At 42.1% G+C, this 14,108-nt stretch overlaps 1 protein-coding gene across 1 annotated transcript; it reads right to left on the bottom strand.

Moving 5' to 3' along the window:
- Positions 1-154: 154 nt before the first annotated feature.
- On the bottom strand, positions 155-12,400 carry LOC107676804 (E3 ubiquitin/ISG15 ligase TRIM25-like). Its single transcript, XM_016471489.1, has 9 exons — positions 12,201-12,400; positions 11,686-12,058; positions 11,380-11,475; positions 11,051-11,299; positions 6,426-6,585; positions 6,271-6,287; positions 6,161-6,168; positions 338-360; positions 155-165 (listed from the first exon to the last, which is right to left on the bottom strand). The coding sequence occupies exons 1-9, from the start codon at positions 12,398-12,400 to the stop codon at positions 155-157; spliced, it is 1,137 nt and encodes a 378-aa protein (XP_016326975.1).
- Between the last annotated feature and the right edge of the window lie 1,708 nt (positions 12,401-14,108).

Below are 14,108 nucleotides of genomic sequence, written 5' to 3'. Positions count from 1 at the left end.
TAAGTGGCCAAGTGATGCTGACATAGTTGATCCATGATATTGGCACAGATTCTGTGTAATAAACAATTCTCTGCGACTGTAGTTCTCAAGTTGAAAAAGACATTTAGTTCCCACTTTAAGTGTACCTTAGTTCCCAGGACATCTACAAGATGCATTAAAAGGAATCTGATGGAGATAAAACACATCAGAATCAGGAATTATGAATCTGTTTGATCTTTTCATGTAGCTGAACTCTTCATGTTCAGTGTATCATCAGTGTCTCAGTACAGATGTCCAGATTACAGGAAGAACATGAACACACTCAATGAGTTTTCTGCTTGTTTTCTTACTGACTTACATTGTAGGAAGTCGTTCCTGGTCCTAGTGAGTGTGACTGTGGAAATAAACAGACATGAACAGTGTGATTCTGATGTCAAGGAAAAATGATCATGCATCCATTCCTAAGACATTTCTAATATGAATGATTCTAGTATTTGCCACTTAATTATGTAAACTTTCTAGGAAATAGTTTGGATGATAAAACATCTGCTAAGAACATAAATGTCCATCTAACAGCTCAAGAACATTAATGGAATCTTATTGTGGGGTTGAGTAGATTTGCTCAAAAAATCAGCTCAAAAGCTATGATTAAATTGATCATTATTTATAACGTTACAGCAGTTAGTGACATTGAAACTTCACAAACATGAGGCTGTATATTAGCAATCAGTCTCATCAGGATTTCAGACAAAAATGCAAGGTGCCGCAAATAATGCAGTGCTTGATTTTGCATTAAATTCTGTGATCGCAGAATCGTGAAATCCTGGAGTGACTGAACAATGCTTCAGCGCCTTGAAACCAAACAGGACCTGACCGTGTCTTAAAGGCATAGTTTACCCAAAAATGAACATTTTCTGTTAATTTACTCACCCTCAGGCCATCCAAGATATAGGTGACTTTTTTTCAGTAGAACAGTAAAGAAGATTTTAAGCTGAAACCGTGGTCCTTGGTGATTCATAAAATGCAAGTCAGCAGATTTCCATCTTTGAGAATAAAAAAATAAATAAATTCAAGGAACACAAAATGAATAACCTGTGAACTCATTCAGTGCTTGAGTTCCTCCAACAGTCACTGAACTGAGGAAACAGTTCGACTCGGACCAAAGCCCGATGAGTCGCTGATATGCGCATGCGTGAACCAAACACTTGAATGAAGGGAAGTAAAGTAATGTTTTTATGGTTTCTCATTGTTTGTAACAGAAGACTCAGCCATTCCCGGATCCAGTGGCCTTTTTAGTGTTTCCAGGCCAATCATGGACCCAGCAATCAGGTTAGTTTGCCTCCGTCAGGGAATGCATTTCCTCGAAGGACCACATTCAAGACTTTCTGGACATTGCATATTTCTCTGATCTCCCGGACTTTGCACTCATTTACTTTTTCTGTAAATGGACTTAATGAACTGTGGGAATACAAATTTAAGAATCTGTTTTAAATAAGATGATCCTATGTTCTGACATAGCATCACATGAAAAACTAAGGTGAAGTACGAGAGACCGGTCTCTTCCCCATGCATGCACGCTGGTGTCCTGGTGGGTCCAGTAAGGGTGCGTAGAGGGACTCCTGCGCCGCCAGAGCCATGAGCTGCCGGACCCGTGGTCCGGACGAGAACCGCACCCGTTACACGGCTGTCGGGCCAGGATGCCGGGCCGTCTAGTCCCTTCGAGCACCGTGGGCAAAGAGAAGGATGAAGCCGCTGGAAGAAGCTGCCGCCCCTTGTGCCCCTTACCTGGACCCTTCCTTCCCGAGCACTGCCCCACCTTCACGAACTCTCGTCCCGCGGCACGACGAGGACACCAGATCCCCTGTTTATTTTGAACACTTTTTTCCTTTGGACACTTTATTCCCTGCTTTGGACATTTTTATGCTATTTTCTGTTAATAAAAGCCTCTCCAAGGCCTGACGCCACACCCACTGTGTCTGTCGTTTGCTCCTCCCACCACAATATATATACACACAGCAGGATCTGTCTCAAGTCAACTATGATCCTTTTCTTCTAGATCTGTTACCTGCAGGAACTGGATGTGATCTTGTGTGTGTGAAAGCTGCTCCAGCTCAGCGTCTCTCCTCCTCAGATCATTGATCTCCTGCTCCAGTCGCTCCAGTTGTTCTTCAGCTTGACTCACTGCAGCCTTTTCCTGATCTCTGATATCAGGAATAAGGAGCCGTATCAGCTTAAAGCACCTTCTCTCAATTGAGAATTTGATTTCAGTAAAGATCCTCTCACTGTCCTCCACTGCTGTCTGTGTAGAGCGCTGTTAGGACACACAGTGATTCAGTCTATCCTCCTCAGATCATTGATCTCCTGCTCCAGTCGCGCCTGTCGTCCTTCAGCTTGACTCACTGCAGCCTTTTCCTGATCTCTGATATCAGGAATCAGGAGCCGTATCAGCTTAAAGCACCTTTTCTCAATTGAGAATTTGATCTCAGTAAAGATCCTCTCACTGTCCTCCACTGCTGTCTGTGTAGAGCGCTGTTAGGACACACAGTGATTCAGGCTTCAGTGAGTCTGAACTGAGACTGAGACAAACTTCTCTTCTTCTCCAGACTCACCTTATGAGACTCCACAGCCTCTCTCAGCTGCTGAAGATCTTTCTCTCCCTGCTGGAACGTCTCCTGTGTCTCCTTCAGCTGCTTCTGCACAGTTGGTCGAGACTGACCATGGGATGCTGGGTGCTTCTTGAGTTTCTACAGCCAGAATGGTTGCACCTATTACATCTGACGACAACTACTCATAAGCAATCACACAAAGTTTCTCATTTTGCTTCTGGTATAATACTGCACATAAGCCTTGAGCTGACACATCTGTATGCAGTATAAAAGGTTGTGAAAAGTCCCGGAAAGCTAATACAGGGGGCTGGAGCAAACAGTCAATTAGTTGTTCAAGAGTGCTCTGATGTTGTTTTGTCCAGGTAATGGGCTTACTCTATAGAACACCAGTTCTCGTGCATTTTGTCTTTGACTGTCTCGGGCTATTTTTCAGGTGAGCATTACCTTCTGGAGTACTTTTTAGCAGGTCGTACTAAGGGTGATGATTCTACCTGGCCGCATCTCTCTACTAAGAGTGAAGCTGTGGGTTTTAGTTACTAAGAAATATATGCTAGAACTTTTCATTTTCTAAGCTACATTACTGAGAAATCACAGAACAGTGTTGACAATACATTTCTGCGCTACTGAATGATTCTGTGTGTGTGCAATCTGCGCGTCATGTACAAGCTGCAGCAGCGCATTAGATTAGAATGGTGATTATCTTACCTGTACAATAAGCTGTTTAAAACGTGCATTTTCCTGTTCAGTTTCGAGCATTCAGATGGTATAATCACACGTCTTGTGGAGTGTATTTGGAGTATGCATTTATTCGTCATTTTAACTGTTTGGAAATGGAGCGTAAATGAGAACTTAAAGATCTCTTATTTTGTTGCAACCTCTATAGGACCAGCGACAAGTCGACATCAAGCTTAAAGCGTCATGGCAGAGGATTAAAGCCGACTAATCGACTAGTTGACTAGTCTGTGCATCACCTAGTGTTGATGTGGCCTGGATGTGGCATACCCCAACAGCGGTAGGGTTTGCTGGCACCTCAAACATACTAGCATGGAAAACATTCTTGACAAGCTGCACTGTACCAGTCGGAGTCTGGCCCATCAGAGTAATATTGTGATCAGTGTCATTATATACCTCAATTGTGATATTTGTTGAGTCCCTCTTTTAACTTTCAGTCACCATTATTTTATATAGTGCTTTTGACAATGCAGATTGTGTCAAAGCAGCTTTACAGTATTAAACAGGGAAATAGTGTGTCGAAATAGTATACCGTTCTCCTCTGGCCAGATGAAACCAGCAGTTTAAGTCTAGGCTGCCACAAAGTCAGATTGTGCAGAGGACTCATCTGGTTCCCGTGGTCTTGTCCCAATGGCCGTCTAGGTGACGAGGTCTTCGGGGCTCATCTAGTTGTCCTGGTCTCCGCTGAAATTCAGTAATCATGTTATCCATAAAAAAGTAAGGGTTTAAATAATTTTCACATGATATTGTCATCTGAACAAGTAAGTAACAAGTCTGCCACTTTAGTTCTGACCAACTGAGAAAAAAAAACATTAATCAACAATTAAACAATTAATCACGCTACCAATGGTGATTAAATCTAATGATCGCTTAGCTCATATCACATCAAACAGTGCACATTATTATTATTGTTATACTTTGTATTTTAAATTGTTAATACTAACAACATCAGCATTGCGTGACTACGTGTAAATAGTGTGTATTAGCGTTACTTGTAGGTTTTAAATTTCTGTACAGTCTAATCTTTAATTGTCATACCATTCAAATTTAATATTCAAATTTCATAATTTCATCAAGAAATTGTTCTTTTTACCCAAAAAGCAAATTTTTGTTCCTTAGAACTGACTCTCTTGGAAATACAAATCTTGTGTAATCCCACGTATCTGGGATGCACATTTAAAACTGGAATATAATCTAATTTCAGTCACTTACATGTGTTTCATTAACACATAATCCTTTGTGGATTACAGTCCACTATCAAAATGATATTAATTATTCTATCTGCTGTGAGAAAAGGCTATAAATAATCCGCCATCTGCAGCATCCTCACAAGCAACATGTTCTTCTTTCTGTTTACAGACTTGACGTAATAACGCAAAGACGAATGGCGGCATGCTTGTATTTCTCGTAAAAACCTACTAGTACCACTCAAATTAGAAAACATAACAAGCTTACCATTGTGATTTGGACTAAGGTAAGGAGATAGTTTTAAACACTGGCTGGTTATGTACTTGCTCAAAAATAGATTTTGGATCATTTTTAACCAAAAAAACGTTACGGACTGCAGCTTTAAAATAAAGTGTATCCAAACTTAACTATGAGCATTTTAAAATGTGATATACTCTAATTACAAGTTCTTCATTTTTTATCTGATTATGTAATCCAGATTACTTGTAATCAGTTACTACCCAGCACTGCTGATAGGTCAGCTGACCTGCCACTCCAGTCAGTGAAGCAACTACTGAACGACTGAACTACTGAACACACACACACAAATAAAAATGAATGACAATAAAATCAGCGACTCGTGACACCAGAAGGGTTGGAGCTACATGAGGTGAATAATGAAAATCATTTATTGACTGTGATCATTTGAAATGAAAGGTAATTTTGATAGTAATAATAAAAATGACTGATGTGATTCTACATTAAAAACTAAATGACTGATTTCAATCAACACAAACAGAAGTTGAGAAAACCACAGAAACACATCGTCACTCAGCAGGACTCGCACACACTCACTGATCTTACTGTCAACATGATGATTTATTACACACATTTATTCTGACATGTTATTTCAGTGACAGAAGTTCAGCTGCAGTATTAATGTCATAAAGAGAAAAGAACAGACTCTATGACATCTTACTGTTACTGATCTATCATGCAGCTCAAAGCATTATGAGTAGAATCTCTCATCAAGCTATTCTGATTCATCAACACAGTTTCACTGATGATCCTTTATAAACACCAAACCCAGGATAGAGCGGCTGAGTGAATGTGGTCTGGACTGTGTGGATGAGGCTCATTGTGTCAGAGACGCTGTAGAAGGACAGAGTTCCTGCACTGTGATCCACATACACTCCTATTCTACTGCTGATGGGCTTTACACGGAGAACAGTCACCATGTTATTGTGTGTGAATGAGTAACCGGAAGGACAGCAGTCCAAACTCCAGGACTGATCATTAGATCCAAACAAACACTCATTACTCCGTCCCTTCCTGCTGATTCTCTTATATGACACTGATATAAACACTTTTCTCCCACTCCACTCCAGCTCCCAGTAACAGCGTCCACACACACTCTCGCTACACAACACCTGATACCAATAATCAAATCTGCCTGGATTATCAGGATACTGCTGGACTGTGTCAGTGCCAGTAACCACTCTGTTGCTCTCAGACAGACAGAGCCGTTTATATGCTGTGTTCAGATCCAGAGTGAGCCGATGGGAATCTGATGGAGATAAAACACATCAGAATCAGGAATTATGAATCTGTTAGATCTTTTCATGTAGCTGAACTCTTCATGTTCAGTGTATTATCAGTGTCTCATTAGAGATGACCAGATATCCTGTGCAAATCATCATTTACATCATCAATTATAAAACTCTTCTTTCACCTTCTACAGGAAGAACATGAACACACTCAGGAAGTCATTCCTGGTTCTGGGAACAATGTTGGTGAATGTGACTGTGGAAATCAACAGACATGAACAGTGTGATTCTCATGATCCTGCATCCATTACTAAGAAATTTCTAATATGATGTTCTCCATGATATGAGATGATGATGGACCCGTTTCTGAGAGCAGATGAATTCAGGACTTTACCTCTGTCTGAGATCTTCTTGAGCTCCTCTTTGCAGGAATCCTCCAGTTTTTGTCTCAGCTGACGGACAGATTCTCTCAGGTCATCAAAAGAGAAGAGAGAACTGAAGGGATCGTCATTTACATCTGTATATTTAGGAGGTGCTGAGAGAGACTGGAAACTCTACAGAGTTAAAAACAAAAATAAAACTCATCAGCGCCACACTTCACCCAATAACTTGCACGAACATCAGATTTGTGCGGCTCTTGTTGAATTGACTGATCATTAATAACTCACCTCAATCCAGCACTTTCACAGCATCAGCTTAAAACTTTTTCATATTTATTATATCACATTAGAGCTACAGATTCTAGTATTTGCCACTTACACTATATGTGAACTTTCTAGAAAATAGTGTGGATGATAAAACATCTGCTAAGAGCATAAATGTCCTTAAGCACATCAATGGAGTCTCATTGTAGGGTTGAGTAGATTTGATCAGGAAAAGCAGCTCAAAGGCTACGATTAGTTTGTAAACTATTATTTACAACTTTAGAGCAGTTAAAGACACTGAAACTTCACAAACATGACCCTGTATATTAAAGTGAAAGTGACGTGACATGTGGCCAAGTATGGTTACCCATACTAGGAATTAGTGCTCTGCATTTATCCCATCCTAAGTGCACACACACAGCAGTGAACACACACACACACCGTGAACACACACCCGGAGCAGTGGGCAGCCATTTATGCTCAAGGGCACCTCAGTCGTGGTATTGAAGGTGGAAGAGAGCGCTGTACATTCACTCCCCCCACCTACAACTCCTGCCGGACCCAGGACTTGAAATCACAACCTTTGGGTTACGAGTCAGACTCATCAGGATTTCAGTCAAAAATGCAAGGTGCCGCAAATAATGCAGTGTTTGATTTTGCATTAAATTGAGCAATTTTGCAATTCTGTAGTGACTGAACAATGCTTTAGCGCATTGAACCCAAACAGAACCTGAGCATGTCTTAAAGGCATAGTTCACCCAAAAACAGAACATTTGTTACTTTACTCACCTCAGGCCATCCTAGTTGTAGGTAACTTTTTTTTCAGTAGAACAGTAAAAAAGATTTTTAGCTGAAACCGTGGACCTTGGTGATTCAGAAAATGCAAGTCAGCGGCTTCCTGTCTTTGAGAATAAAAAAAGTATATCAAGGAACACAAAATTATTACCTGTGAACTTATTCAGCGCTTCAGTTCCGCCAGCAGTCACTGAACTGAGGAAACAGTGCGACTCGGACCAAAGACCGATGAGTCGCTGATTGGTGCATGTGTGAACCAAACACTTTTTTTTATGGTGTTTTTATGGTTTCTCATTGTTTAAGTAAAAAGGTAAAAAGGCAAGTTTATTCACTTTATATGCATTAGACATGTAAAACATCCACATTTCACAACATTATCGGGTGCTTTAATATTCTAATTGTGTATACATGAAGTCATTGCGTGTTTACATAAATAAACTAGTGAACTGAACCGGTTCATTGAAAACAACTCTGGATTTCCCCGTTGCCTGAGGGTCTGGATTACCGGTAGCAATGTTGTAAATTATGTTCGGTTTCTTGTACAGACAGATAGTTTCACTTCATAAGACCTCAATATAATGTCAGTGCCACTTCATTTTGCGTTTTCTGATTTGCTTTATTTTATTGTCAAAAACATGCAGCCGCTGACTTGCATTATATCTGTCACGATCTCCAGCTGGAGTGCCCATGAGCTCCTCTAGAGGGCACTCCATCCCTTACCTTCACCTTCTCACCCCATCCCAACTCCATTGTCATGCCGCCTGTAACAGAAGACTCAGCCATACCCGGATTCAGCAGCTATTTGATTGTTTCCAGGCCAATCATGGACCCAGCAATCAAGTTAGTATGCCTCTGTCAGGGAATGCATTTTCTCAAGGACCACATTCAAGACTTTCTGGACATTGCATATTTCTCTGATCTCCCGGACTTTGCACTCATTGACTTTTTCTGTAAAAGGACAAAATAAACCATTGAAGTAGATACTCACTCGTGATGGTCCTCGAGGGTCACTTTGTCAGTTTCTGGATTATGCCCTGCTGTTATGTGGTTCCTCCTTCATTGTCGGGGCTGTTGAGGATGATGTTTCCCCTAAACAGGAAAGGACACACCAAGCTCTGGTGGCCACAGAGCTTGGCTCATCAAGATCACCACCATGTCAAGTTATTATGCTCGCCACTCCAGTGTTTTTAGTATCTTCCTGTCCTGTGGTCCCTGCACCTGAGCCAGTTCATAACATGGCCGCCATTCCAGAGCCTCATCCTGTCATGGCCACCCCTCCAGAGTCCCTTCACAAGATGGCCGCCAGCCCAGAGTCTCTTCACAAGATGGCCACCAGCCCAGAGTCTCTTCCCAAGATGGCCGACATGCCAGAGCTTCCAGCAATCATGGATGTCCCGCCACAGTCCTGGCTGTCATAGAAGCTGTTCCCCTATCCTCAGTGCTCCCTGTAATGGCCATCCTGTGTGTTTGTGCTACACACTGCTCTACTCATCCTCCTGAGCCTGCTCCAGTCCACGAATCCGCTTCAGAACCCACTCCGGTCTGTGGGTCTGGTCCGGAGCCCACTTCAGTCCATGAGTCTGCTCCAGCTCCTCCTGAGTCGAAGGAGTCTACCTCAGCTCCTCTCTGGGTGGTGGCTACCACTTCTGAACTCTCAGTCTGTCCTGTCCTGGCCAAGGAGGCCGTCTCTGATCTCTCAGCCTGTCCTGTTCCGGGCCAAGGAGGCCGTCTCTGAAGTCTTCGCCTGTCCTGTCCCAGCCAAGGAGGCCGTCTCTGAAGTCTTTGACTGTCCTGTCCCGGGCCAAGGAGGCCGTCTCTGAAGTCTTCGTCTGTCCTGTCATGCCCAAGGAGGCCATCTCTGAACTCTCAGCCTGTCCTGTCCCGGGCCAAGGAGGCCGTCACTGAAGTCTTCGCCTGTCCTGTCCCAGCCAAGGAGGCCGTCTCTGAAGTCTTTGCCTGTCCTGTCCCGGCCAAGGAGGCCATCTCTGAAGTCTTTGCCTGCCCTGTCCCAGCCAAGGAGGCCATCTCTGAAGTCTTTGCCTGTCCTGTCCCGGCCAAGGAGGCCGTCTCTGTAGTCTTTGCCTGTCCTGTCCCGGCCAAGGAGGCCATCTCTGAAGTCTTTGTGTGACCTGTCCCGGGCCAAGGAGACCGTTTCTGATCTCTCAGCCTGTCCTGTCCCAGCCAAGGAGGCCATCTCTGAACTCCATGTCTGTCCTGTCCTGGCCAAGTAGGCCGTCTCTGAAGTCTTCGCCTGTCCTGTTACGGCCAAGGAGGCCATCTCTGATCTCTCAGCCTGTTCTGTTACGGCTGCTGAGTAGTCCTCAGCACCATCAGCTCCACCCTGGTGGTCATCAGCTCCACAGTGGGGATCTTCGGTCTCATCTGCTCAGCTGTGGTGGTCTTCAGCTCTGCCCTGGTGCTCTTCAGCTCCAACAGCTCTGCCCTTTTGGTCCTCAGCTCTGCTCTGGTGGTCTTCGGCTCCACCTGCTTAGCAAACTCTGCCTCAGTCTCCAGGTCCTCCAACTCCACAGGGACCTCGCCCTCCATCCCTCCCCCTGTTCCGCCTCCCTCCTGGACTTCTGTGACCCTTTGGGGAGCGCCTGGAAGCCGCTTTTTAAGTGGGGAGGGCTCTGTCACGATCTCCAGCTAGAGTGCCCATGAGCTCCTCTAACGGAATCTCCATCCCTTACCTTCACCTTCTCACCTCGGACTCCATTTCCCAGAAACCCCAGCCTAGGAACTGATTATGGACACATCTGTTTCCCATTAGGAGGGCTATTTATGTTGCACTCACACATTGCTGGTTCTTGTTTAGCTCTTTAATAAAGCTTGCACTTGGATCCACTATCTGTTTTTACGCTGCCTGTAACAATATCACCAAGGAACACATTTTCAGCTAAAAACAAATTATTTGCAGCACCTTGAATTTTATTCTGAAATCCTTGTGGGACTGATTGCTAATATACAGCATCACTTCATGTTTGGGGTCTTCATTGTCAAATTAATCATGCAGGCAAATAAAATTATTTTTATCCGCTTTAAAGATCACCTGTTCCAATTTTTTTTAAAAGTTGAAAAGTTAGTGAAGTTTTGAACTGTTGACGGCACTAGTGGTGTTTGACATCTAAATATATCTTCCAGAAGAAAGAGCTCAGAGAAATTATTCCTAAGAGATTTTCAGAGCTGAAAGCCATTTGCAAGCGGCGCCTCTTTTCAAAAGAAGATCATCAGATGAGAGTCTAACTGATTATTTATTATAATAAAAAGACTGATGATTATATAGTAAGACACTCATGAAATGTTTCTCTGTGAGACTCCTGTCACAGCAGGATCTGCTCAAGTCCACTATGATCCTGTTCTTCTAGATCTCTGTTACCTGCAGGAACTGGATGTGATCCTGTGTGTGTGAAAGCTGCTCCAGCTCAGCGTCTCTCCTCCTCAGATCATTGATCTCCTGCTCCAGTCGCTCCAGTCGTCCTTCAGCTCGACTCACTGCAGCCTTTTTGTTTCTCTGTGAGTCTCTGTCACAGCAGGATCTGCTCAAGTCCACTATGATCCTGTTCTTCTAGATCTCTGTTACCTGCAGGAACTGGATCTGATCCTGTGTGTGTGAAAGCTGCTCCAACTCAGCGTCTCTCCTCCTCAGATCATTGATCTTCTTCTCCAGTCGCTCCAGTCGTCCTTCAGCTCGACTCACTGCAGCCTTTTCCTGAGCTCTGATATCAGGAATCAGGAGCCACATCAGCTCAAAGCAGCTTCTCTCAATGGAGCAGTTGAGCTTAGTAAAGATCCTCTGCTCACTGTTCTCCACTGTTGTCTGTGCAGAGCGCTGTTAGGACACACAGTGATTCAGGCTTCAGTGAGTCTGAACTGAGACTGAGACAAACTTCTCTTCTTCTCCAGACTCACCTTATGAGACTCCACAGCCTCTCTCAGCTGCTGAAGATCTTTCTCTCTCTGCTGGATTCTCTGCTGGAACGTCTTCTGTGTCTCCTTCAGATGCTTCTGCAGGACAAATGGATGATAGTAAATCTCACAGAAAACTACTGGCACTAAATCATCATGTGAACAGATGAATCCAGTAAAAGTCAAACTGATAACTAATGGCTGTAAACTCCAGAAAGGATGATTGATTATTTACCACTATTGTACATGAATTAACATGAAGATTAAAGCTTGTTTCACACTACAAGTGGAAGCACTAATTTTAAAAACCTGATTCTCTGTCCTCTGTGCTGCAGCTGATACAGTGTCATGGTTTTTATGTTCATATATTGTACACAGCTCACAAATGCATTGTTGGTCAGTAATACAGTACATCTCCAGATGTTTCTCATGTTTCTGGCAGATCATCTCCTCCAGTCGTCCAGTGGCATCAATCACTTTGTGTGGCTTACGTGAATGAAATTCCTCATGACGCTCAAAATGAGTTTGACAGTAAGATTCCTGACACATCAGACAGGACTTGACGGCTTTGTATTTTCTTCCAGTACAGACGTCACACTGCACATCTCCAGCTCCAGCGTAACAGTCAGCAGTAAGTTTGGTCTCCTTCAGTTTCTCCACCAGTTCAGCCAGATATATATTTGTGTGTGTGTGTGTGTGTGTGTGTGTGTGTCTGTCTATTTCTCTATATCATTTCCATTGTTCTCCCACTATAAACACATTTCAGGCACAAATAAACAATTAATTTTAGAATAAACACTAATTTACACATTCAACATCAAAGTCTAACTAAAGCAGGTCTTGGACTGAAGGTCTGTCTGCACTGAGGGCAGCTGTAGACTCTCATCTGATCCTCCTGATCCCAGCAGCCTGTAATACAGCTCTTACAGTAACTGTGTCCACAGGGAATGGCCACGGGATCCTTCAGGAGATCCAGACACACTGGACACATCAACTCATCCTGAGAAAATCTGGCTTCTGCCATTTTACTGCAATAATACAGAGACACAAACACACAACATCTCAGTCACACTTTCGCTTTCTTTTTCCCTTAAGTCATGGGATTCCTGTTTCCTGGTTCTGTGTTTAAGTCACTTGTGTAAAACAGGCATGTCTCTGAGTCTGTAAAGCATGAAATGTCTACTAGATGTCAGTTTCAGACAAACACTCAAAAAAAAAAACAAGTTACAGAGAAGCAGGACAACAGCCTTAAAAAGTGCAGTAATAACTGCATTCTAATTATTACAGAATTACTATATTATACCCGGAAAAGGGGGAAAATATTAGACGAAATACTGAAATCTACTGAAACTTTATGCAGATTGTTAAGACAAATTCCAATAAAGCACATTTTCAGAACATTGCTCGGTTTCTTTACGGGTCCAGAAATAATATAGTTTAATACTATACCAATACTAATTGTAAAAATAGTTAACTATCAACTTATACACTTGAAATGATCAAAACGTTTCTCTCTTGTAAATACACATATACTTTTTAAACCATTTTCTTTATTCAATGACTTACTTTCTCATGTATACATACTAAAAATTTCTCAATGTATATATATATACCACTATAAACACATTTCAGGCACAAATAAACAATTAATTTTAGAATAAACACTAATTTACACATTCAACATCAAAGTCTAACTTGTTAACATACAATTTCCACGTGCATCTGGTGCTTTCCGTGGAGTCGCTAGAGTCGCTACACACCCTCTTACCAATGCTCTTTACTGTGCATCAGTTTGAACTCTTTCAAACACATAAAACAGTTAAAATAGCCACAATAAAAAGTGAAACATTATGCATTAACCCATTTTACACTTTTTACCAAGCATTATCCCTCATCCCTGAAAAGGGGGAAAATATTAATATCAGACAAAACTCCAGCGGTGTTCTCTCTACTGAAACTTCATGCAGATTGAGAAAACCCGCGAAAATTCCCCCTAGTGTCTCGTCAGGCAAAACTAATCAATCACCAACATACCCTAGTTTAACAAATAGATCACAGATCCACAAGAAACCATGAAAACTAACTTTCCATTTACATTATTTGAACAAACAATTTTAAACTTTTTAACCATTTTATGAACTATTTTTAATCATGTTCCTTTTTGGATTATATTATGACATTTCTTAATTACCATTTTAATCTATCACACACTCCCCTACAAAAATAAATGTCATCTCCACATTACCATTCTCTTTCCACACAAGTCTTTTAGTCCGTTTTTTGTTTCACACATATTTTGTAGTGCCAGAGTTCTTGTAACTGTTCAGCATTTTAACAGTCCAGGATTGTCCCAAACATGATATTTCACTTTTATATCAAAGCAGCAGTTTATGAAAAAGAACAGTCTATAAGTGTTTTAAAGTGCAAAAATTTAAAGAGGCATGAAACAACAGTCTATCTTTTCTTTGGCAATCGAGAGTCCAAGAGTCTACAGCCTGAATGGTTGCACCGGACCAAGTAATTGTTTTGCAAGTCACAAGTATGTCTCGAGTCTTGGCATTCAAGTCCCAAGTCAAGACGGGCAAGTCCAAGTCGAGTTGCAAGTCCTCAACTTTAAGCTTCAAGTCCTAAACAAGTCATTAGTGCTGTTTGCCCAAATGAGTGTTTTTGTATTAATTACTACAGTAAATTTTAAGTCATTAGTAAGTCTATAGTAAGTGTATTTATAAAGT

Source organism: Sinocyclocheilus anshuiensis, unplaced genomic scaffold (assembly GCF_001515605.1).
Source record: "Sinocyclocheilus anshuiensis isolate Anshui unplaced genomic scaffold, SAMN03320099.WGS_v1.1 scaffold184, whole genome shotgun sequence".
Taxonomy (NCBI): domain Eukaryota; kingdom Metazoa; phylum Chordata; class Actinopteri; order Cypriniformes; family Cyprinidae; genus Sinocyclocheilus; species Sinocyclocheilus anshuiensis.
Note: the sequence above shows the minus strand (reverse complement) of the source record. Positions and strands in the feature narration are given on the sequence as shown.